This window comes from Mobula birostris, chromosome 5 (assembly GCF_030028105.1).
Source record: "Mobula birostris isolate sMobBir1 chromosome 5, sMobBir1.hap1, whole genome shotgun sequence".
Classification (NCBI taxonomy): Eukaryota; Metazoa; Chordata; class Chondrichthyes; order Myliobatiformes; family Myliobatidae; genus Mobula; species Mobula birostris.
In genome coordinates this window covers 78,047,953-78,075,094 of record NC_092374.1, presented here as the reverse complement: position 1 = coordinate 78,075,094, position 27,142 = coordinate 78,047,953, and the positions used below count along the sequence as shown (strand labels likewise).

Sequence of the window (27,142 nt, the reverse complement as noted above, 5' to 3'; positions counted from 1 at the left end):
TGCTTGCTGACTTGAATTAGGGTGGATAAATCCCCAGAGCCTGATGAGATATCTCCTCGCTCCTTATAGAAGGCCAGTGGAGAAGTTGCAGGAGCCCTGGCAGAGGTATTTAAAATGTCCTTATCCGCAGGTGAGGTGCAAGAGGACTGGAGGATAGTTAAAACACTAGAAAATCTGCAAATGCTAGAAATCCAAGCAACATACACAAAATGCTGGAGGAACTCAGTAGGCCAGGCAGCATCTATGGAAAAGAGTAAACTGTTGATGTTTCTGGCCAAGATCCTTCATCAGGACTGGAAAAAAAAGATGAGAAGTTAGAGCAGTAAAGTGGGGGGAAGGGTGGAAAAAGTACAAGGTGGTAAGTGATGGGTGAAGCCGGGAGGGGAGGGGTGAAGTAAAGAGCTGGGATGTAAAGAGATGAGAGCTGGAGAAGAGGGAATCTGATGGGGGACGGTAGAAGACAGTGGAGGAAAGGGAAGGAAGAGCACCAGGCCATTGTCACGTGCACCATCACTGACCTTTATTAACTCTGGGGATCTCTCATCCATTGCCACCAATTTCATAGTTCCTTTCCCCGCACCTTTCATTTCTACCTCCTACCCAAATACACAAACTTGTCTGTCCAGGTAGACCCATTGTTTGTGCTTGTTCCTGCCCCGTTGAATTTACATCTGCATACCTTGTCTGTTTTATCCTCCCTGGTTTGGTCCCTTCCTACCTACGTCCATGACACTTCACACCCTCTGGATCTTTTCAATTACTTCAAGTTCCCTGGCCCTGATGCTCTCATTTTCAATATGGACGTCCAGTTCCTATGTACTTCCATCCCCCATCAGGAGGGCCTTAAAGCCTCTGCTCCTTTCTAGATAACAGACGCAACCTGTTCCCTGCCACCACCACTCTCCTCTGTCTGGCGAGACTGACCCTCACTCTCAATAATTTCTCCTTCAACTCCTTCCACTTCCTTAAAACCATAGGTGTAGCCATGAGCACTCACATGAGTCCCAGCTATGTCTACATTTTTGTCGGCTAAGTGGAACAGTCTATATTCCAAGCCTACACAGGTATCACTCCCCGAGTTTTACTATGCTACATTGATGACTGCACTGGTGCTGCTTCGTGCACCCAAGCTGAGCTCATCAAATTTGCCTCCAACTTCCACCCTACCCTCAAATTTACCTGGTCCATTTCTGACACCTCCCTCGCTTTTCTCAATCTCTTTATCTCTGGAGACAGTTTATCTACTGATACCTTTTATAAACTCACTGATTCCCACAGCTACCTAGACTATACCTCTTTCCACCCTACTACTTGTAAAAATGCCATCCCCTTCTCTCAGTTCCTTCATCTCCACCGCATCTGGTCTCAGGTTGAAGCTTTTCATTCCAGAACTAGTGAGATGTTCTTCTTCAAAGAAAGAGGCTTTCCTACCTCCACAATCAACATTGCCCTCATTCACATCTCTTCCATTTTGTGCATGTCTGACCTCACCTCATCCTCCTGCCACCCCACCAGGAATATGATTTGTCTTGTCCTCACCTACCATCCCACTAGCCTCGGTGTCCAGCACATAATTCTCTGTAATTTCCGCTATCTTCAGTGGCATCATTCCCTCCCCCCCCCACTTTTTGCTTTCAGCAGGGATCGCTCCATGAGACCCTTGTCCTTTCATCCCTCCTAACTGATCTCCTTCCTGGTACTTCTCCTGCAAGCGGAACCAGTGCCATTCCTGCCCCTGCACCTCCTCCCTTACTACCACTCAGGCCCCAAACAGTCCTTCCAGTTGAGGCAACATTTTCACCTGTGAGTCTGTTGAAGTTATCTACTGTATTCAGTGCTCCTGGTGTGGCCTCCTGTGTATTGGACCCGATGTAGATTGGGAGACCTATTCACTGAGCACCTATTATAGAGTTTTTTGAGGACCTGGGAATACAGATGCATAATTCCTTGAAAGTGTCATCAAAGTGTCATAAAGAGAGCTGTTGGCACATAAAGCAGGGCATTGAATATTGGGGGTTCGGATATGTTGTGCAAAATGTTGGTGAGACCAAACTTAGAGTATTGTGTCATTGGTTTAAGGTGAAAGGTGAAATATTTAAGTGGAATTTTAGGGTAACTACTTCACTGAGAGGTTGGTGTAAGTGTGGAACAAGCTGCCAGTGAAAGTGGTAGATGCAGGTTCAATTGAGAAGTTTGAATAAGTATATGATTGAGAGTGGTATGTATGGGTCCAGTCTGGATGCAGATAGATGGGACTAAGCAGAAGAGCAGGTTGGTAGGTCTATTTCTGTACTGTAGTGCTCTATGATTATGGGTCTGTGTAGATTATGAACAGTAGAGGATTTTTTGTATCCAGTTTATCATAGCCAAAACCGGGAGAGTTTAACATATTTTGGCAATGGATTGGGACCCTAAGTAGTGGCTTCATACAATATGAGCTGGTGGGCCTAAAAGTAGCAAATAATATAATATGTGTATTGCCTTTTAAAGATGTTGATGCCAACTGCTTCCCTATCTTAAGGTTATTAAGCTATCTTAAAATAATTTTCACCATCTTAAAGTTGGGAGTGTGATGGAATAATCTTCATAAATGTGCATGTGAGCTACGCTTAAAAACCTGGACATCACAAAGGCCAAAACAGCTCACTTGTTTTTACATAGAATAGTATAGCATGGAAAGGGGCTCTTTGACTTACCATGTCTGCAACAACAATGAGTCTAATGTAACTAATCCCATTTGTCTGCAATGAACCTGCATCCTTCTTTTCCCTGCCTGTTCATTTGTCTGTCTGAATACTTATTAAATGTTGCTATCTTATCTTCTAGTACTTTCCAGGTATTGTTGGTACATATTGGTACCAACGACATAGGAAAAGGGAGGAGGTCCTGAAAACAGACTATAGGGAGTTAGGAAGGAAGTTGAGATGCAGGACTCAAAAGTAGTAATCTCGGGATGACTGCCTGTGCCATGCGATAGTGAGCATAGGAATAGAGTGAGTAGAGGATAAATGTGTGGCTGAGGCATTGGAGCAGGGGGCAGGGATTCAGATTTCTGGATCATCGGGACTTGTTTTGGGGCGGGCATGACCTGTACAAAAAGGATGGGTTGTTCTTGAATCCCAGGGGGACCAATATCCTGGCGGGGAGGTTTGCTAAGGCTATTGGAGAACATTTAAACTAGAATTGCTGGGGGGTGGGAACCGAACTGAAGAGGCGGAGGACGGGGCTGTTGGCTCACAAATAGAGAAAGCTTGGAGACAGTGTGAGAGGGAGGATAGGCAAGTGATAAAGAAGGGACGCGCTCAGATCGTTCGTTTGAGATGTGTCTATTTTAATGCAAGAAGCATCATGAACAAAGCCAATGAGCTCAGAGTGTGGATCAGTACTTGGAGCTATGATGTTGTGGCCATTACAGAGACCTGGGTGGCTCAGGGGCACGAATGGTTACTTAGAGTGGCAGGCTATAGATATTTCAGAAAGAACAGGGAGGGAGGCAAATGAGGTCGGGGCATGGCACTGCTGATCAGAGATAGTGTAACAGCTGCAGAAAAGGAGGAAGTCATGGAGGGATTGTCTACTGAGTCTCTGTGGGTGGAAGTTAGAAACAGGAAGGGGTCAATAACTACTGGCTGATTTTTATAGACCACCCAATAGTAACAGGGACATCAAAGAGCAGATAGGGAGAATGATTCTGGAAAGGTGTAATAACAACAGGGTTGTCGTGGTGGGAGATATTAATTTCCCAAATATTTGGTTGGCATCTCCGTCCAGCAAGGGGTTTAGATGGGATGGGGTGTGTTCAGGAAGGTTTCCTGACACAATATGTAGATGAGCCTACCAGAGAAGAGGCTGTACTTGATCTGGTATTGGGAAATAAACCTGGTCAGGTGTCAGATCTCTCAGTGGGGGAGCATTTTGGAGGTAGTGATCACAATTCTATCTCCTTTACCATAGCATTGAAGAGGGATAGGAACAGACAAGTTAGGAATGCGTTTAATTGGAGTAAGGGGAAATATGGAGCTATCAGGCAGGAACTTGGAAGCATAAATTGGGAACAGATGTTCTCAGGGAAATGTACGGCAGAAACGTGGCAAATGTTCGGGGGATATTTGTGTGCCGTTCTGCGTAGGTACGTTCCGATGAGACAGGGATTGGTTGGTAGGGTATAGGATCCGTGGTGTACAAAAGCTGTTGAAAATTTAGTCAAGAAGAAAAGAAAAGCTTATGAAGGGTTCAGAAAACTAGGTAACGATAGAGATTAGAGCTTAAGAATGAAATTAGGAGAGCCAGAAGGGGCCATGAGAAGGTCTTGACAAGCAGGATTAAGGAAAACCCTTAGACATTCTACAAGTACGTGAAGAGCAAGAGGATAAGCTGTGTGAGAATAGGACCAATCAAGTATGACAATGGAAAAGTGTGTATGGAACTGAGGAGATAGCAGAGATACTTAATGTATACTTTGCTTCAGTATTCACTACGGAAAAGGATCTTGGCGATTGTAGGGATGACTTACAGCGGATTGAATAGATTAAGCATATAGACATTAAGAAAGAGAATGTGCTGGAGCTTTTGGAAAGCATCAAGTTGGATAAGTCTCCAGGACCGGATGAAATTCCTTTCTGAACAATACTATGTGATTCCCTCTTACCACAAGATGATTCAAGAAAATCACTTAGCTCCACTTTCTTGCAGACAATAAGGGATGGGTATTAAGTGCTGGTCTGATTAGTAATACTCAGATCTGATGGAGAAATAACAGTCACACAAGTATTGAAAGTAGTGGTATAAGATCAGTGGTTTGTACCACTGGTTGTCAAAGTTTTTGTTCATAGGACATGAACAAAATTCCTAGTTCTTGGGGAGATGTTTGGCAGGAGTGCTCTGTATAATTAAGCTGTTTGCTTCTATATTGTGCGTTTTGCTATCTTCAAGTTCACTTGCTTGCAAACTCTTTCTTTTTCTCCGTGGATGTTACCTGATTTACTGAGTGCTTATTCCACTACTTTGATTTTCAGTTATTGTAATAAAGGCATTATATATTGGCTATTTCTGTTATCATTTTAATTTTCTTCAATTTTGCAAATAAAATACATAGAATAAAAATCATTACTGATGTAATTTCATATTTTTTTAACAGTCATGCTATCTTGAAGCAGAAGAAGCCAAAGAAAAATTTTCCAGTCTGACAAAAGTCAATGATCAGTTGACATTTGAACTGTCGCATACAAAGAAACTATTGTCTCAGAAACAGAAGGAACATGTTGCTTTACATGCGGCTTGTGCTCTGATGGCAGGTGCATTGTACCCATTATACAATAGATCCTGTGAGTTGTCTGTGCAGAAAGACTTCCTTACAGAACAAATGAACACATGTGAATATTTCAAAAATGAAATCAGGACCGTTGTCCAAATTCTTTCTCTGGAAGAGAATCCTAGCAAATCAAAGAAAAGGAAGAAACCACCAAGAGGATTGATTCAGGTTTTCAGAAAAAGTGTTATTGCTGTAATGGCAGCCAACAGACTTCAAGCCTTTGGTCGGGGATGTAGGCCACTATTTACATGGAGTGAGGGAATAAAGAACAAACCAAGACTTGCAGTTTTCTCTGGCTGCACAATGTCCTGTGTCTCTAGTTCAAGTAAGTACTGGCCTGGCCAAAATTTTCGAGATTGTAACCGACCTAGCTGTAAATCACCATTTCTAACTGTCCATTCTGTCTGTTTGTCTGTCCATCCGTCCATTCGTCCTTCCGCCTGCCCTCCTGCCCTTCAAGACCTGCCGCAAGCAACCCACTGATTTAACCCTTGCCTAATTATGAGACAATTTTATAAGGACCAATTAACCTACTAACCAGTACGTCTTTGGACCATGAGAGGAAACTCATGTATTCCTTGGGGAGAGGATGTACAATCTCCTTACAAAGGATGCCGGGATTGAACTCTGAACTCCATCACCCCGAGTTGTAATAGGCTGAGCTAACCATTACGCTACTGTGGCATTTCTTCTGTGGGTTGTTCTACTCCGAAATTAAACATATTCAATAATAATTAAGCAACACACATAAAAATTGCTGGTGAATACAGCAGGCCAGGCAGCATCTATAGGAAGAGGTGCTGCCTGGCCTGCTGCGTTCACCAGCAATTTTTATGTGTGTTGCTTGAAATTCCAGCATCTGCAGATTTCCTCATGTTTACGTTCAATAATAATTAGGCAGATTTTGAAGAAACGAGAGAATCAGATATTGAGGTGTGATAGTCACAAATGTTATTGCTCATGAAATCATAGAAATATGTATCACAGGAATGTGTCCTTGCAGCCCATGCTGACCATGATATCTATCAATGCTAACTTCCTTTCCCTACATTAGGCTTGTATCTCTCTATGCCATTGCTAACTAAGAACCTGTCCAAATGCCTTTTAAATGTTGCAAGTGTCTCTGCCTCTACCACCTTTGGCAGCTTATTCCAGATATTCACCACCCTCTGCAGGAAAAATGTTTTCCTCAGATCTCCTCTGAATCTCTGCCCTCTCATCTCAAGTCCATTTCCTGTAGTTCTAGTCTTCTCTGCCTTGGGGAGGAAGGACTCCATCTATCGACATTTCATAATTTTGTAACACTACAATGTTACCCCTCAACCTCCTTTGCTCCACTTATTGGAAACTCATTTTATCCAATCTCTCCTTGCATCTCCGGTCCTGCATTCCAGGCAGCATCATGGTAAGTATCTTCTGCATTCTACCTCTATTCCCTGTCTATTCATTTATCTATCTTAATGCCTCTTAAATGTTGTTATTGTGTCTGCTTCTTCCACTTCCACTCACAGCATGTTCCCTTTCAGTTTAAACATATGCCTTCCAGTATTTAATAATTTCAGACTGGGAAATCATATCTGACCATCATCCCTATCTAGGCCACTCATAACTTTATATACTTATAACACATTTCCCCCTCACCTTCTGATGTTGCAGAGAAGACAATCTAGGTTTGTCCAATCTCTCCGTATAGCTAATACACCCATCCACTGCAAAGCCTCTACATTCGTCCTATCATGTGGCAACCAGAAACATTGGTTAGGCTGCATCTGGAATATGGTGTGCGATTTTGGTGCCACAAGATGGAAAGAACAGCATTGCTCCCAGAGAGAGTGTAAAGGAGATTCACCTGGAAGTGAATTTCTCCATTTCACAGTCATCCATCCTTACTTCCATCTTCTTGCTCCCAGAACAAGGATATAATTCCCCTTGTGTCCTCACCTACCACCCCACAACCCTCCATATCCAGCACATTCTCTGTAACTAACACCTTCTTCAACACAATCCAACCACTAAACAAATCTTTCCCTCTCCCCACGCGCCGCTTTCTGTATGGATTGCTCTCTTCGTGACTCACTTGTCCATTCGTCCTTCCCCACTGGTCTCCGTCCTGACACTTATCCCTGCAAGGGTGACAAGTGCTACAACTGACCCTTCACCTCCTCCCTCACCTCCATTCAGGGCCCCAAGCAGTCCTTCGAGGTGAGGCAACATTTCAGCTGCAAGTCTGTTAGGGCCATCTACTGTATACAGTACTCCAACTGTGGTCTCTTCTACAATGATAAGACCCGACATGCACTCACTGGTCACTTCATTAGGTGCCTAGTGTATCTAATAAAATGGCCACTGAGTACGTTTGTGGTCTGCTGCTGTTGCCCATCAAATTCAAAGTTTGACATGTTGTGCGTTCAAAGATACTCTTCTGCACACCATTATTGTAACATATGGTTATTTGAATTACCATCACCTTCCTGTCAGCTTGAACCAACCTGGACGTTTTCCTCTGACCTCTCTCATTAACAAGGTGTTTTCACTTACAGAACTACTGTTTTTTTTTCCTCGTCACTCCATTCTCTGTAAACTCTGGAGACGGTTGTGCGAGAAAATCCCAGGAGATCAGTAGTTTCTGAAATACTCAAACTACCTCATCTGGGACCAGAATCAGAATTAATAACACTGGCATATGTCGTGAAATTTGTTGGTTTTGGGCTGCAGTATAATTGCAATACATAATAACTATAAATTACAACAAGTATATGTAAAAGATTAAATAGGTAGTGCAAAAAGAAAGAAAAAGAAAAAATGCTGAGTTAGCGTTCATGGGTTCATTATTCTTTGCATACCCCCTTCTTTATGTGGTTTTTAATCTGTTGTGTTGGGGTCAAGCTGGTGGAGATTTCAGAACAGATTAGTTGATGGTCACTCCAGCAGTTGTTGGCATTTAAGTGAGACACACCCTGAAGGCAATTGCAATTCTGATGTCTTCCTTTTATAGAGTCATAGAAAAGTACAGCACAGAAACTGGCCCTTCAGCCCATCTTGTCCATGCCGAAATCATTTCAGCAGCCTACTCCCTTCGACTTGCCATAGCCCTCCATACCCCAACCATCCATGTACCTATCCAAACTCTGCTTAAAGGCTGAAATAGAGCTCATATGCATCATTTTACCAGCGGTTTCTTCCACACTCTTACAACCATCTGAGTGAAGAAGTTTCCCCTCATGTTCCTCTTAAGCTTTTCACCTTTCACCCTTAACCCATGACCTCTGGTTGCAGTCCATAAGAACATAGAACAGTACAGCATAGTACAAGTCCTTTGACCTACAATGTCCCAACTTTTTAACCTACTCCAAGCTCAATATAACACTTCCCTCCCACATTGTTATATATTTTTGTTCATCCATATGCCTACAAGACCATAAGACCATAAGATATAGGAGCAGAATGAGGCCATTTGGTCCATCGAGTGTGCTCCGCCATTTCATCATGGCTGATACACTTTTCCTCTCAGCCCCAATCTGCTGCCTTCTCCTCGTGTCCCTTCATGTCCTGACCAACCAAGAATTTATCAATCTCTGCCTGAAATATATGTAGAGACTTGGCCACCACAGCTGCTTGTGGCAATGAATTCCGCAGATTAACCACTCTCTGACGAAAGGAATTCCTCCATATCTCCATTCTAAAAGGACACTCCTCTATTCTGAGGCTGTGTCCTCTGAGCCTACGCTCCCCCACCAGAGGAAAAATTCTCTCTACATTCATTCCATCAAGGCCTTTCAACATTTGATAGGTTTCAATGAGGTCACCCCTCGTTCTTCTGAATTCTAGTGAATACAGGTCCAGAGCCATCAAACATTCTTCATATGACAACAAGCCATTCAATCCTGGAATCATTTTCATGAACCTCCTTTGAACCCTCTCCAGTCTCAGCATATCCTTTCTAAGATAAGAGGTCCAAAACTGCTCACTATACTCCAGGTGGGGCCTCACCAGTGCTTTATTAAGCCTCAGCATTACATCCTTGCTTTTATATTCTAGTCCTTTTGAAATTAATGCTAACATCGCATTTGCCTCCTCACCACAGACTCAACTTGCAAATTAATCTTTAGGGAATCCTGCACAAGGACTCCCAAGTCCCTTTCCACCTCAGATTTTTGTATTTTCTCTCCATTTAGGAAATAGTCAACCCTTTTCTTTCGTCTGCCAAAGAGCACGACCATACACTTCCCAACACTGTATTCTGTCTGGCACTTCTTTGCCCATTCTCCTAATCTGTCTAAGTCCTTCTGTAGCCTCTCCACTTCCTCAAATTACCTGCCTCTCCTCTTACTTTCGTATCATCTGCAAACTTTGCAACAAAGCCATCAATTCCGTCATGCAAGTCATTGACATATAAAGTAAAAAGAAGCAGTCCCAACACAAACCCTTGTAGAATACCCCAAGTCCTTGGCAGCCAACCAGAAAAGGCTACCTTTATTCCCACTCTGCCTGCCAAGGGAGCCACTGTTTTATCCATGCTAGCATCTTTCTTGTAATACCATGGACTGTTAGCTTGTTTAGCAGCCTCATGTGTGGCACCTTCTCAAAGGCCTTCTGAAAATCTAAGAACACAGCATCAACTGATTCTCCTTTCTTGATCCTGCTTGTTATTTCTTCAAAAAATTCCAACAGATTTGTCAGGCAATATTTTCCCTTGAGGAAACCATGCTGACTACGACCCATTTTATCATGTCACCAAGTACCTTGAAACCACATCCTTAACAATCAACTCCAACATCTTCACAACCACTGACGTCAGACTAACTGGCCCATAATTTCCGAGGATGAGGCTTTCCGTTCCAGAACATCTCAAATGTCGTCTTTCTTTAAGGATCGTGGTTTCCTGTCTACCGTCAACAATGATGCCCTCACCCGCATCTCCTCTATTTCCCGCACTTCGGCCCTCACCCCATCCTTCCGCAACCGCAACAGGGACAGAGTTCCCCTTGTCCTTACCTACCACCCCACCAGCCTCCGGATCCAGCACATTATCCTCCGCAACTTCCACCACCTTCAACAGGACCCCACCACTAAGCACATCTTTCCCTCTCCACCCCTCTCCACTTTCCGCAGGGATCGGTCCCTCCGCAACTCCCTTATCCACACGTCCATCCCCACTGATCTCCCACCCGGCACTTATCCCTGTAAGCGTAAGTGCTACACCTGTCCCTACACCTCACCTCTTGCAACCATTCAGGGCCCCAAACAGTCCTTTCGGGTGAGACAACACTTCACTTGTGAGTCTGTTGGGGTCATCTATTGCATCCGGTGCTCGCAGTGCGGCCTCCTCTACATTGGTGAAACCCAATGCAGATTAGGGGACCGCTTCGTCGAGCACCTCCACTCCGTCCGCCACAACAGACAGGATCTCCCGGTAGCCACCCACTTCAACTCTGCTTCCCATTCCCATTAAGATATGTCCATACATGGCCTCCTCTACCTCCATGATGAGGCTAAACTCAGGTTGGAGGAGCAACACCTCATATACCGTCTAGGTAGTCTCCAGCCCCTTGGTATGAACATAGAATTCTCCAACTTCTGGTAATTCCCTCCCCCTCCCTTCCTCTATCCCTATTTCACTCTACCTCCTCCCCCAGCTCCCTCATGGTTCCGCCTCCTTCTTCTACCACCCATTGTTTTCAGGGCTATGGCATCAATGCTTCCCCTCCCTCACCCCTTTGTCTTTCAAATTACTGGTCTATCAACTGACGCTACAAGCATTCTTCAAATCCTTCCCCATCTTTCATTCTTCATTCCTGATGAAGGGTTCCGGCCCGAAACATTGACTCATCGTTTCTGACTGATGCTGCCCGACCTGCTGAGTTCATCCAGCGTACTGAAAGTGTTGCTTCCATACTTTCCTTTCTTCTGCTCCTCTCCCTTGAAGAGTGTAGTGACATTTACAATTTTCCAGTCTTCTGGAACCATTCCAGAATCTAGTTATTCTTGAAAGTTTATTACTAATGCATCCACAATCTCTTCAACCACCTCTTTCAGAACCCTAGAGTGCACACCATCTGGTCCAGGTGACTTATCTACCTTTAAGCCTTTCAGTTTCCCAAGAACTTCCCCTTAGTAATGGCAACTTCACAAATGTCTGACCCCCTAGCAACTGGAACTTTCACCATACTACTAACATCTTCCACAGTGAAGACTGATGCAAAATACTTGTTCAGTTTGTCTGCCATTTCCTTGTTCCCCCATTACTACTCCTCCAGCATCATTTTCTGATATCCCCTCTCACCTCTCTTTTACACTTTATGTATCTGAAGAAACTTTTGGTATCCTCATTAATATTATTGGCTAGCTTACTTCTGTTTTCTGTCTTTACCTTCTTAATGACTTTTTAAAGTTGCCTTCTGTTGGTTTTTAAAAGCTTCCCAATCTTCTAACTTCCCACTAATTTTTGCTCTATTATATGACCTTACTTTGGCTTTAATGTTGGCATTGATTTCTCTTATTAGTCACAGTTGTGTCATCTTGCCTTTAGAATACTTCTTCCTTATCGCATGTATATACATTACCCTGTGTCTTCTGTTACATACCAGCAGCAATAGACCACTAACTGAGTCAGGGTTTAATATTAAACCACTATATTTATTAGTATCTACTCAAAATATTCTGAGTAGTACTCAGAATACTCAGAATAGTAGGTAAGATAAATGCTGAAGGAGAATGATTTGGAATGAAAATAAATGCTGCAAAGACGAAGATGATGGTAATATCACGAAAGAGAGAAGTCCCCAAAATCAGTATCAAAATTAACGGTGTAGGCATAGAGCAAGTCAAGAAGTTTGTGTACTTGGGACAGGTGGTCACAGAGGATGGGAAATGTGATACAGAAATTGGACGAAGAATTGAGATTGCAAGATCAACATTCTGGAGCCTGAGTGACGTGCTGTGTGGCAAAAGGTTGGACTTTGGGTTGCGTTGTAGAATTTGGAAATGCTACGTCTGGAGCAGTCTGTTGTATGGAGTCAAATTGTGGACCTTGTGCAAGGAAGCACAATGACAACTGGAGGCATTTGAAATGTGGTTTTTAAGGAGAATGCAGAAAATTAGATGGGTGATGAAGGTCAGTAATATGGAAGTGTTGAAGAGAGCGAGGAGAGAAAAGGAGTTGCTGAAGAATGTGCAGAAAAGGAAGCTGGAATATGCCGGGCACTTGTTAAGAGGTGGCGGACTGCAGAAATTGTTACTGGAAGGGATGATAGAAGGAAAGAGGGAAAGAGGAAGGCAGCGAACCGCTTGGTATGATAATGTGAGGCAATGGACTGGGTTGAGTTATGCTGTGGCCAGAAAAAGAGTGCAAGATCGAAGAAGATGGAGGTGCATAGCTGCCAACCCCGAATTTCGGGACGGCACCCACTGCCTGACTGACTCAAAATATAGAAAATTAAACAAACTACTCTTCTAAACAGAAGGTAACAGTGTTATGTGTCGTAGCTCACAACTATCAAGCTCAGGAACAGTTCTTAAAGTTTTAAAATGGCATGCTGAAAAGTTCCAGTAATCCACAGAATAGATGAGGGGAGAAACTTGTAAATCCACATTAAAAAGCAATGAAGAGGCGATCACTAAGAATTCCGCAGGTTCCACGCTGGGAAAAAGAAGTAACAGTCACAGAAGATCTCAGCCGTCGAGTTGTGTTCCGAAATCCATTTAGAGATTATCACAAGGTGACAGTCACGGAATATTCGTTAGCACAAGTGGTCACCACATAACACACCCGAATCCATGTAAGGGTTAATGAAAGTGGTTGCCACAGAATACTCGAAAAATCCACGTATGGATCATAAGAAGTGACAGTCACATATCCAACATGGACTGTGTGCCGCTCATTCACCCAATCCTTTGGGCATGGGAAAATATCAAACTTCACCCATTACTGTAGCGAGCTCCAGCTCACAGTCTGGTCTTTTATATATACAGTATATATATCTCTCTCCTCTCCTCTCTCTCCCTCTCCCCTCTCCCCCTCTCCCTCTCCCCCTCTCCCTCTCCCCTTTCTCCCCTCTCTCCCTCTCCCCTCTTTCCCTCCTCTCTCTCCTCGCTCTCTCTGTCCCAACGTTCTGTCCGCCGTTTGTTATACTGATGTCATACTCCCCCTCGTCCAGGCGCTTAAAGTGACGCCCACAGTAAATGAAACTCAAGGTCACGTAATGCTTCCAAATTTCTTCCAGAAATTTCAGCTATTCCTGCCTTGCCGTCATCCCTGCCAGTGTTCTTTTCCAGTCAATTTTGGACAACTGCTCTCTCATGCCTCTGTAATTCCCTTTACTCCACTGTAATACTAATACATCTGACATTAGCTTCTGCTTCCCAAATTTGATGAATTTGATCTTATTATGATCACTTGTCCCTAAGGGTTCTTTTACCTTAAATTCTCTAAACAATTCCTGCTCTTTGCACAACACCCAATCCAGAATAGTTTATCCCTTAGTGAGCTCAACCACGATGTCTCTGAAAAGCATCTTGTAGGCATTCTAGGAATTCACCTTTTGGGCACCAACCTGATTATCCCAATCTTTCTGCATATTGAAATCCGCCATGACTATTGTAACATTGCCATTCTTGCATGTATTTTCTGTCTCCCATTGTAACTTGTAGACTGCATCCTTACTACTGTTTGGGGGTCTGTAAACAACTCCCATCAGGGTTTTTTTTATCCTTGCAATACCTTCCGACTCTATGATTTTAATGATTTGGTTTCTTTTTTTAACCAACAAAGCCACATCACCCCCTCTGCCTACCTGCTTGTCCTACCTGCCACAGGTGTGCTCTGCACTGGCTGTGCATTTCTCTTCCTTCTCCTAACAGTCACCCAGTTATCTGTCTCCTGCAACTTACGGGCGACCATCTGCCTGTAGCTTCTGTCTATCACTGGTGCTCCTAGGGCAGTGTCCTAAGCCCCCTCCTTTACTCTCTATTTGCCATGACTGTGTCACCACCCACAGCTCCAATCTGCTAATTAAATTTGCTGACAAAACTACGTTGATTGACCTCATCTCAAATAATAACGAGGCAGCTTTCAGAGAAGTCATCACGTTGACACGGTGGTGTCAAGAAAACAACCTTTCCCCCAGTGTCGCAAAAACAAAGGAGCTGGTTGTGGACTACAGGAGGAATGGAGACAGGCTAACCCCCATTGACATCAATGGATCTGGGGTTGAGAGGGTGAACAGCTTCAAATACCTCAGCATACACATCACTGAGGATCTCACGTGGTCTGTACATACTGGCTGTGTGGTGAAAAAAGCACAACAGCACCTCTTTCACCTCAGACAGTTGAAGAAATTTGGCATGAGTTCCCAAATCCTGAAGACTTTCTACAGGGGCACAATTGAGAGCATCCTGACTGGCTGCATCACTACCTGGTATGAGAACTGTACTTCCCTCAATCACAGGACTCTGCAAAGAGTGGTGGGGACAGCCCAGTGCCTCTGTAGATGTGAACTTCCCACTATTGAGGACATTTACAGAGACAGGTGCGTAAAAAGGGCCTGAAGAATCATTGGGGATTGAGTCACCCCAACAACAAACTGTTCCAGCTGCTGCCATCCAGGAAATGGTACTGCAGCATAAAAGCCAGGACCAACAGGCTCTGGGACAGCTTCTTCCACACTGATACAATTGTATTTCTATACTATATTGACTGTCCTGTTGTACATCCTATTTATTACAAATTATTATAAATTGCACATTGCACATTTAGACAGAGACGTAATGTGAAGATTTTTACTCCCCATGTATGTGAAGGATGCAAGAAATAAAGTCAATTCAATTCACTTCTGTATGAATCAATGGCCATCGATCTTCAGCTCCAGTTCCTTAATATGTTCTCTCAGGAGCTGCAGCTCAGTGCACCAGTTGCAGATGTGTTTTATCTGGGAGACCGGAGGTCTCCCACTTACCACACACACACTACAGAACTTTGTGCCTAGAGCCATCGTCACTGCACTACCATGCCCTAACAGACAAACAAATAAGAACAAAAAAGCTAAGAAATGGTAGATATGATGAGTAACTTTTTTCCCTTAATATCCCCAGTGGAAGACATTGCAAATATCTCAAAGATATCAGTTGGGCTAATTTCCAATAGCATTATAGTATTTAGAAAGGGTGAAGTTTCATAGAAAATCAGGAGGCTAAACACAGCAAGATGCCAGGACTTGATGGACAGCATGCTAGGATTTTAAAGGAAGTGGCTACAGAGAGGTTGGAGCCATTGGTTGAAGTTATGCACAAGCTGCTGAACTCTGGGAGGGTGCCAGAAGATTGGAAAACAGGTAATGTGACCACCTCCTCCAGCCTGGCTGTCCCAAAAAGGAGAAATGTAGAATGCAGGGAACTCAGGCTAGTATAGGCTGGTTAGTCTGACAGCTTATATTAATAAACTGTGGATGTAACCAGGAGAGTTTTTTCAAGATGGTGCTGAGCTGTGGCCTCCATCGTGATCATGGCTCAGACTTAGTTGTTTTTAAGTTTGGAGGGATGGTTTTGGGGACAGAGAGGATAGGAAGAGGTCAGGTCCATGATTGCAGATGGGTGGGGGGAGGAAAGGGTCTAGATACTCTGAATCTTGAGTGAGTGGGCAGAGGTATATAAAATGGACTTTAATGTAGGGAAGTGTGAGGCCATGGACTTGTGTAAGAGAAATCAAAAGGCAGATAATTTCATAAACTGGAGGAGACTGCAAATGAGTGAGGTGCACTTGATCTTGATATTTTTATGTATAAATCACAACATGCAGTGGGAGATTCAATAAGAAACTAAGAAGCCAAATGCCATGACCAACCTCATCCTCCATCCACTGCTACCAACCTATAGTCCCCTCACCCCACACTGCTTGTTTCTATCTCTTATCCAAAATCCACAAAGCTGACTGTCTGGGTAGGCCCATTGTTTCTTTCTGTTTCTGCCCCACTGAACTTGTGTCCACATACCTCGACTTAATTTTGTCCCCTTTGGTTCAGTCCCTTCCTGTCTACATCCATTACATATCACATGCACTCGGTCACTTCAATCACTTTAAGTTTCCTGGCCTTGGTTGCTTTATTTTTAAGATGGAAGTCCAGTCCCTATACATTTCTATCCCCCATCAAGAAGGCCTTAAAGCTCTCTGCTTTTTTCTGAGACACAGACCTAACCAGTTCCCTTCCACCAGCACCCTCCTCAGTTTGGTGTAATTGCTTCTCATCCTCAACAATTTCTCTTTTAGGGAAATTTCTCCTTACAAATTCTCTGAAGCCAAGTTGCAGCCATGGGCATCTGCATAGGCCCCAGCTATGCCTGCCTTTTCATGTGGAACAGTCCATGTTCCAAGCCTACATTAGTAATTCTCCCTAGCTCTTTCTATGTTACATTAGTGCATTGTTGCTGCTTCCTGTATCCATGCAGGGCTTGTCAATTTCATGAACTTTGCCCCTAACTTTCACCCTGTCCTCATACTTACTTGGTTCATCTCCGACATCTTTCTCCACTTTCTAGATATCCCCTCTCTATCTCTGGAGACAGTAATTTCCCTTTTAAGAAATTAACTTTTGAACCATCTGAATGAACAAGCAATTTTACAATCTCCCAAGGGACTCAGGATTTAGTGAACTTGACTCTCAGGAATGCAGTTCCATCAGCTTGAGGAAGACGAAGATTGGCCATCACCAAAAGAGAGTGCACTGGGGCAGACTTCAAGCCAGATTAAAGTATTGAGGGAGAAGGCTACCTCTTCCAAGCATAATGTTAGCTGATGGACTGTCACTGGAGAACAAGATAGAGGACTGAAGGGCAGGATTACTGTATCAGAGGGAAATGAGGGATTGCTGCATTCTCTGATTTGTTGTGACATGGCTCACTCAGAGTACATTGGACATGCGATCTAGCCTAAGGGATTCTCAACCCTCCGGATGGACCCAACTGCCGATTCGAAGAAGTTGAGATGTGAGGGACCATATTTCGGGATAAACTGTTTGTGGTGCTTGGATGTTGCGATCTTGTCTTGTTCACCCGAGCTGAAACATCTAATGTTTAAGTGCTACAAGAGAGTTCTCTGCCGTGATACTGACAACAGTTTATGTACCGCCAAAGGCAAAATATTAAGCAAGTACTCAATGTATTCAGTACCATGATTAGGAAACAAGAAGCAGCCTATTCTCGGACCTTTCACATCCTTGCTGGGGACTTCATCCTGGGCAAATTGATTGGGAAATTATGCCTTTCTGAAAAAGAAATCTCATCATTGCTACTGCATCATAGCTCATGTCCTCCAATAAAAATAACAACGTATCATTTGTTTAGCACCAAGGAGGAACAATGTCATTCTTAGAACATAGAACATTACAGCACAGTATGGGTTCTTTGACCCACAATGCGCCAATGTTTTAATCTATTTTAAGATAAATCTAACACTCCCCTCCTACATAGCCCTCAATTTTTCCATCATTTGTGTGCTTATCTAAGAGCTTATTAAATACCTCTGACTAATGAAGGCCAACACACCATATGGCTTCTTAATAACCCTGTCAACTTGCATGTCGACTTTGAGAGAGCTATGGATGTGGACCCACAAGGGCCCTTGGATCCTTTACACTAAAAATCATGTCATTAACCCTGCATTCTGTCTTCAAATTCGACTTTCGAAAGTGAATCTCTTCATATTTTTCCAGGTTGTAATTCATCTGCCACTTCTCAGCCCAGCTCTGCATCCTGTCAATATCGCAATGTAACTTACAACAACCTTCTACACCATCCACAACTCCACAAACCTTCATGTCATCAGCAAATTTACAAAGCAACACTTCCACTTACTCATTGAAGTCACTTATAAAAATCACAAAGACTGTGGTCCCAGAACAGATCCCTGTGGAACAGCATTAGCTTCTAATCTCCAGATAGAATATGTTCCATCTATAACTACCCTCTGCCTTCTATGGGCAAGCCAATTCTGTGTTCACATAACCAAGTTTCCTTGGATTCCATGCCTGTTGTCTTTCTGAATGAGGTTATCGTGGGAAACCTTCTCAAACACCTTACTAAAATCCATACTCACCACAGTCACTGCTCACCTTCATTGCACTTTGCCACATCCTCAGAATTCAGTCGGGTCTCTGAGGCTTGACCTTCCCCTCACAAAGACTATCGTTAATCAGACTATGCTTCTTCAAATGCTTGTAAATCCTGTCTCTTGCAAGCTTTTAAGCAACTTCCTTTTGGAAACATTCTAATGACATTGAGTGTTTGATTTTGAAACTTAATTTTAAACAGGATGAGCAAAAATACAGATTATACAAAAGGGCTGAAGCCGTATTCAGCAGTGTGTCCAAGAAAACAATTCCTCTTTGTGCAATACGCTCTGCAATCTTAGCCAAAGAATGTAACTTAACAAAATTAACGGTTATGAGTTTGTATGCACATCTTCAATAAACTTTATGTTTGTTTTATCATGGCGGTTTTATATTTTCCTCTCTTGGCTGGTACAATATGCACTATGATATTATTTTGTTCATTTTTATTAGGACAAGAACAGAACCAATTTATGAAGTCTGTTGGATGGCTTTCAAGTTCTGAGCTATTGACTGCAATAGTGGATTCTATGTCTGAATTACAAGATATGATCACTAAAGCACGTGAGTAGAAATCACAGTTTGAGGAAAAACTGAGTAGCACTTTACCAGTCTATTTAACATTAAATTAACTAGGGCACCATGGTAGTGTGGTGGTTAGTGCAACACTATTACATTCCAGGGTTCGGAGTTCATTTCCAGCAATGTTCTGTAAGGAGTCTCTGTACCTCCTCCCCGTGGAATGTGTGGGTTTTCCCAGGTGCTCTGGATTCCCCCCAGAGTCCAAAGATGTGCTGAGTAGATCAACTGATCATTGTAAATTCTCCTGTCATTAGGTTAGGGTTAATTGGGATTGTGAGGTTGCTGGGGTGCTGTGGCTTGAAGCGATGGAAGGGCCCAATCTGCATTGTATCACTGAATACAATAAATAAATAAAATAAAAACGTCGATTTCACATTTTGTGAATTTAACAGTATGTTTGGGTATTTTATATTTGGGAGGGAATAATAGCATGCATAGAAAAATTTATTGCATGGCAAGAACCTGTAAAAGAATGGATGAAGGATATTTAAGAAAGTGCAAGCGTTGTCACCAATAATAAAATAAAATAGCTAAAATAACTGGGCCCAGACCACACGCACTCTTATGACTTAAGCAACCTTTTTATTTTCCTTGTGCACAAGGAGAACAGCTTGAGCTCACGTAATCCACACTGGTCTGAAGTCTGAGCAGAAAACTTTGATTTTTGTACAGAATTGGCTTATCAGTTATGGATAGTCATCATTGTAAATTGCACATGTTTGAATTCTTACTTGCAAGATCAATCACCATTCGCAAGAGGTGTTAAATGCAATCAAAACTTAAAATGGACAGTCAATATTTTGAAGTTAGTAAGGACAATAGAGGTGTTAAAAGTCAATCAAAAATTCAAGTGGACAGCTGATGATATTTTCAAGTTAGTAAAGACAATAGACCCTAAGTTGGGTATGTTTCACATTCTGCTGTTAATCGTATCTTGTCTATCTCTGGCATCTCCTATTGTGTAGAGGGACACTATGACCTTTTCGGAAAAGTCTCACTACAGAGACCTCACTCATTTGGCTAGAGTACACACTGCTACAGTCAACCCAGCCTATCTTGTCTGGAGTAAGCAGAGGTACCCCTGGCGGTCTCACTTCAAAGGTCTTGCTTGAGTACAACTGCCCCAGGCTATTCTTGTCTTTCCACAACTTCCACACTCCCTCCTCTTTGTTCTGTAGAGAATACCACAAGTAGAGGATAGCATATATATCTTACTGAATTTCCACAACGCAGAATCTCAAACTCCAGGACAGTTGGCTTTTGATATCAGGAATGTACGTGCAACACTCCTGGCTAATAATACCACCTCTTAGACAACTGAAAGTCTAGTGCTAGTTGATTTGGTGGGGGGGGTGGGGGGGTGGGGGGGGGGGGGGAGAGGACACCATGCATATTGCCAATATTTCGGCAGTAATGTCATTGATGCCCTAGCTTGTGTCATGTTATGCTGAGGCTTTGTTAGCAGATCCTCATCTGTTAGCAGATGAGGCCATGCTAATGTTTTCATGAGCCAGTCTATCAGGTTTGCAGAACAGTAACACTACAATCTGGAAACACTCAGTCTCCATGGTCCTTCGATGGCAGTCCTACACAGTAGGATGTAAAGAGAGGGAGGGGGCAGGTTGTACATCTATGGTACTATATAGGCCAGATAACATGGCTTTGGTTCAGACCAGAGATCCCATTTTAGAAGGGGTACCCCTGGCAGCCAGTGATCGGTTTGTCAGCCACATATCCAGTGAGAGCTGCTAATGGAATTTGGTGAGTCAGTAGTTTCAACATTAGTCATACTGTTAACCAAGTCTAGTCCCGTCCCTAGTAACATATATCTCCCCTATCTCCCATGTACAGTCGGCCCTCCGTATCCACGGGGGTTTGGTTCCGGGACCCCTCGTGGATACAAAATTCCGCGGATGCTCAAGTCCCGTATATAAAATGGCGTAGTATTTGCATATAACCTACGCACATGCTCCCGTATACTTTAAGTCATCTCTAGATAACTTATAGTACCTGATACAATGTAAATGCTATGTAAATAGTTGTTATACTGTGTTGTTTAGGGAATAATGACAAGAAAAAAGAAGGTCTGTACATGTTCAGTACAGACACAACCATCGTAGCCCTTCTGGGAACGCTGACTCTGCCTCAGCATCAGCCGATGCCGATTCTCCCGTGATCTTTAAGTTCTTGAGGCTGTAGTGCTTTACATAGCCAGCCAGCCACCGCTTACTAGCCTTAAACTCCTTCCTTTCGCTTGCAACACACGTAGGGAATGAACGAGACGCGAGGCGAACAATGCTCAAACGAGTGCTGGAGAGAGAACTTGCGTTTTTTTTCGATCCCGATCAGTGGATGCAGAACCTGTGGATACGGAGGGCCGACTGTAGTAGCTTTGGAGCAGTCTATGCAATCATTCTGCTTTGGTTGGTACTTTCTAAACAGTTACATTGACAAGAGTCATTCCTATAGGTAGTGCAGTCCCATGCTCTCTTTATAGTTATAATCTTGTTATCGAGGCAAAACACAAAATCAAACTCACTATGATCCAGGGGTATAAGTACATTGGCAACCCACCTTCCAAAAGTATAGTATACCCAACAACCTGACCAGTTAGTACGTGACACATATTCATAAATAAGGTGAAGTAAAGTATTAGAAGATTAGTGTTGTGGGATACTTCTGCAGAAAATAGATGTCCAGATTACGCAAAATGTATAATGCATATTGGTTACTAAGGTGGCAAATAGCAAAGGTCAAGGGTTCAGTCCATCAGTTCACTGGCATAACGTGCGAGGCATGTATCCACATTGGCCTTCCTTGGCCCTTTAAAGTGGTATATGTGGTCAGTAACACTTGGAATGGACCTTCCTGGTGGGGTTCCTGGCATTTATTTTGTTGGTAGGCTCTCACCCGCACCCAGTCTCCCCACAGGTAGGTCTGACACCCTGCAGTCAATACAATCTTCTGGGCTTCAAGTACCTGTTGATGGAACCTTTAAGAGCTTGTGTTAATACTATACAATAATGCAATATGCTTTTGCTCATAATACAGATGTCCATCTGTTTAATTAGAAGGAGGAGCAGCAACTGACAAGCACATGGAATCTCCCAGAACTATCTCATGTGGAGATAGGCCTGTTACACAGTTTGGAGTGCAGCACGTTGTGACGAGGGCCAGTGGAAGCACCTCTGGCTATTTTAGCTTCATCTCATGCAGTTTAGTTAATCTGTTCTCAGGGACCCCTTCTGCCTTCCAGCTGCCCTGTAAGATTGTTGGTGGTAAGGGCAGGTGAAATGATGTTGGAGTCTAGGCTTTTATTAATCCCTATTTAACTTTACCTGTAAGGTGATGGCTGTATTTACGAGATTTTTCTCAAGGATACCAAACCTAGATATAAATTCTCATAAAATTTATCAGCAGTTACAGCATCAGTTCTCTGAGTTTGATAAGCTTTTACCCATGGAGATAATGCACTAACTACCCACATACTTAGGCAACTGCATAAAGTCCATTTGAAGATAAGACCACAGACATAGAAGCAGAATTAGGCCACTTAGCCCATTGTGTCTGGTCCGCCATTCAATTATGCCTGATCCTTTTTTCCTCTCCTTAGCCCCACTCCCTGGCCTTCTCCCCATAACCTTTGATGCCATGGCCAATCAAGAACCTGTCAAACTCTGCCTTAAATATGCCCAATGACCTGGCCTCCACAGCTGTCTGTGGTAACAAATTCCACAAATTCACCACCCTCTGGCAAAAGAAATTGTTCTACATCTCTGTTTTAAATGAACAAACCTCATCCTGAGGCTATGCCCTCTTGTGTTAGACTCCCCCACCATGGGAAACATCCATCTACTCCATCTTGGCTTTTCAACTTTCAAAAGGTGTCAATGAGATGCCCCCTCATCCTTTTAAATTCCAGCGAGTACAGGCCCAGAACCATCAAATGTTCCTCATATGATAAACCTCTCATTCCCAGAATCAGCCTTGTGAACCTCTTCTGAACCCTCTCCAATGCCAGCACATTTTTTTTTAAGATAAGGAGCCCAAAACTGTTCACAATACTCTAAGTGAGGCTTCACCAGTGCCTTATAAAGCCTTAGCATCAGATACAAGGGTGTATCTGCTGATGCTGGAAATCCAAGCAACACACAAACAAACTGGAGGAACTCAGTCGGCCAAGCTGTATCTATGGAAAAAAGTACAGTCGACATTTCAGGCCAAGACATCGACTGTACCTTTTATCATAAATGCTACCTGGCATGCCGAGTTCCTCCAGCATTTTGTGTGTTCCTCAGCATCACATCCCTGCTCTTGTATTCTGGACCTCTTGAAATGAATACTAACATAGCATTTACCTTCGCTGACTCAACCTGCAAGTTAACCCTTAGGTGTTCTGCCAAAGGACTCCCGAGTCCATTTGCATCTCAGATTTTTAGAAGATAGTCCATGCATTTTTCAATATTGCATTCTTTAGGTTTCAGTAGGTACATCTAATGTCAGAGAAATATGTACATTACACATCCTGAAGTTCTTTTTCTTCGCAAACATCCACAAAAACAGGAGTGCCCCAAAGAGTGAATGACAGGTAAATGTTAGAACCCCAAAGCTCCCCCCAACTTCCCCCTCCCATGCATGAGCAGCAGCAAAACAATGACCCCCCCACCAGCAAAAAAAAGCATCAGTACCCCCTATAGAGCACTCAAGCGTGCAGCAAAGCATCAATAAAGACATAGACTTGCAGTACCCCAAAGACTACTCATTCACCCGGTAATTCAACATACCACAGGGTCACTCTCTCTCCCTAATAAGGGAAAAAGAGGTGTCCCCATCTCACAGTGAGGACTGTGGTCTTTTGTTTGCCACTTTTCTTGCCCATTCTCCTCGTCTAAGTCCTTCTGCGGCCTTCCTGTTTCCTCAACACTACCTGCCCCTCCACCATTCTTCACATGGGCAAACTTAACAACAAAGCCATCCATTCCACCATCTAAATCGGTGATATACAGCATTAAAAAGAAGCGGTCCCAACGCTAAACCCTGTGGAGCACCACTAGTCACTGGCAGCCAATTAGAAAAGGGTCCTTTTATTCTCGCAACACACATCAAAGTTGCTGGTGAACGCAGCAGGCCAGGCAGCATCTCTAGGAAGAGGTACAGTCGACGTTTCAGGCCGAGACCCTTCATCAGGACTAACTGAAGGAAGAGTTAGTAAGAGATTTGAAAGTGGGAGGGGGAGGGGGAGATACAAATTGATAGGAGAAGATAGAAGGGGGAGGGATGGAGCCAAGAGCTGGACAGGTGATTGACAAAGGGGACATGAGAGGATCATGGGACAGGAGGTCCGGGGAGAAAGACAGGGAGGGGGGGAAAACCCAGAGGATGGGCAAGGGGTATAGTCAGAGGGACAGAGGGAGAAAAAGGAGAATGAGAGAAAGAATGTGTGTATAAAAATAAATAACAGATGGGGTACAAGGGGGAGGTGGGACCTTAGCGGAAGTTAGAGAAGCCGATGTTCATGCCATCAGGTTGGAGGCTACCTAGACGGAATATAAGGTGTTGTTCCTCCAACCTGAGTGTGGCTTCATCTTTACAGTAGAGGAATTCCTGTTGTTTTCCTTTTATTCTCACTCACTGCCTTCTTCCAATCAACTAATACTCTAACTATGCTAGTAACTTTCCTGTAACACCATGGGCTCTTAACTTGTTAAAGCAGCCTCGTGTGGGACCTTGTCAAAGGCCTTCTGAAATTACAAATGTACAACCTCCACTGCATCCCCTGTATCTATTCTATTTGTAATCTCAAAGAATTTCAACAGGTTCGCCAGGCAAGATTTTCCCTTAAGGAAACCATGCTAGCTTTGCCCTATCTTGTCCTGTGTCACCAAGTACTCCATAAGCTCATCCTTGACAATTGACTCCAACATCTTTCCACACTGAGATCAGGCTAACTGGTCTACAATCTCCTTTCTCTTTCCTTCCCCCTTTCTTAGAGAGTGAGGTGACATTTGCAATTTTCCAGTCCTCTGGAACCATGCCAGAGTCCAATTATTCTTGATAGATTGTTACTAATGCCTCCACAATCTCTACCACCAAGTTTTTGAGAATCCTCAGGTGCAGTTCATCTGGTCTGGGTGACTTACGCACCTTTAGGTCATTAAGCTTTTTGAACACCACCTCCCTTTAATAGTAACTGCACTCACTTCTCTCCCCTCACATCCTTCAACATCTGACACATTGCTAGTGTCTTCCACTGTGAGGACTGATGAAGAATACGCATTTAGTTCATCTGCCATCTCCTTGTCCCCCATTATTATTCTCCAGCCTCATTTTCTAGTGGTCCTAAATCCACTCATGTCTCCCTTTTATTTTACCACTTTTATTAAGCTTTTATTATCCACCTTGATATTGTTTGCCAGCTTGCTTTCATATTTCATTGAATCCCTCCTAATGACTCTTCTAGATGTTTTCTGTAGCTTTTTAAAAGCTTCCCAATCCTCTATCTTCCTGCTAATTTTTGTTTTGTTATATTCCCTCTTTTGCTTTACATTAGCTTTGACTTGCCTTGTCAGCTACGGTTGTACTATTTGAGTATTTCTTTGTTTTTGGAATATATCTATCCTGCACCTTCCTCATTTTCCCAGGAACTCAATTTCTGCACTTCTGATTCATCCTCGGGCATCAATCATCAGCATAGGTTCCAGGACACACTGATCACTGAACACCAGGCCTCAAAATCGAGTCTCACTGATGATGGGTCCCCAAATACTATGCCTAGGGCTCCGATCTTACCGAATCATGAACCCAGAGGGGTCATTAGAATACATTTCTCCTGTCTACATAGTGTTCCGACTCTGGAGCCTGCCGACATCCAACATTCAACATTCCACATCCATGTTGCTGGTCAATTTACCAAGAACAATCATGGTCATGAGACCATGATCACCTATGCTATACAATATGGCACACAATGATGATGATCACTGCATTTTTCTATGATTCTGAAATCTTCCCTTGTTTCACATTTAAGTTTATAATTTTTCAAAGAAACTTGATGTCGGAGTTAAACTTTTAAAATACTTGAAAAAGGATTTAGTGCTTTTCCAGCATATATGATGAATAAGCTCTTAGGTTTCCAGCCAGGTACAGTTGTCGATTTTAACTGACGTGTCATGAAAAAATCTGCATTCTTCATCAGGGATGATGCATGTCTATTCCGCCGGGTGAAGGAAGCCATTGAAATAAAACTGGAGGAAAAGAAGTTTAACAAAGACCAAAGTCTCACTCTAAGTAAGAACTGGAATTCGATTGTAAACAAGGTGAGAGAGCAGAAACCTGATTGCATGAGGACTAACCAATCAGGAGGGATGGACGACAGGGTTTTATATAAACCACTGGACTAGAAATGTCCAGGCATCATCCCTGATGAAGATGGCAGAGTTAGTCATCGAAACGTTGGTTAAACCTGTACCCAGCTGGAAGCCCGAGAAGAGTTTATTTGTTTAAAAATATTTGTATCTATATAACTGTAATATGTATGGTATTTGAAACCCAGGTGTTCTTTCTCCCCCCAAAAGCATTTGAACAACAAAGCGTTAAAACGTCATTTGATACTCAGTCATGGTCCCACTGGTATAATACCACCTGGATTTCTAGGAACAATAGATGAAAAGAGGAGAAATTTCATCAGTGAACATATTGCGTTCTGTACCTTGGAATTTGTGGGAAATTAGCAATTGAGTTCTTTCAAAACAGAGTTTGATACACTTCTGAATATTGAGGAAATCAAGGCGTATTGGAATAGTGATAGAAAATTATGTTGAAGTCGAACATCAGTCATGATCTTGACAAATTATGGAGCAGACTCAGAGGGCTAGATGGCTTACTCCACCTCTATGTTATATTATGCTCTAACATGGAAGAAAATCACCTTAATAATCATGTGCAGATGAAGCAGTTAGGCACAGCCAGGATGTTTGGTCACTGAGATGGGGAATCTGCCAGGTAGGCCTAGTAACGATTTCATAATGATCACGATATCTCCTTACGTTGCATCAGTTGTACACTCCACTATTATTACCTATCTTGCTGTCAATGATACAGCATAAAACTGGTACTCTTGTCTTTGTCAGCAGAAGCTACCCATTTCTCCTCC

General features: G+C 43.1%; 1 protein-coding gene across 2 annotated transcripts in view; it reads left to right on the top strand.

Moving 5' to 3' along the window:
- Positions 1-27,142, top strand: part of ccdc171 (coiled-coil domain containing 171) — a 478,351-nt gene that overhangs the window by 187,923 nt on the left and 263,286 nt on the right. For both annotated transcript variants that reach the window (XM_072258224.1, XM_072258225.1), the window contains exons 16-17: positions 5,138-5,636; positions 18,862-18,972. In XM_072258224.1, the coding sequence (XP_072114325.1) occupies positions 5,138-5,636; positions 18,862-18,972 (610 nt within the window). The remainder of the gene's footprint in view (positions 1-5,137; positions 5,637-18,861; positions 18,973-27,142) is intronic.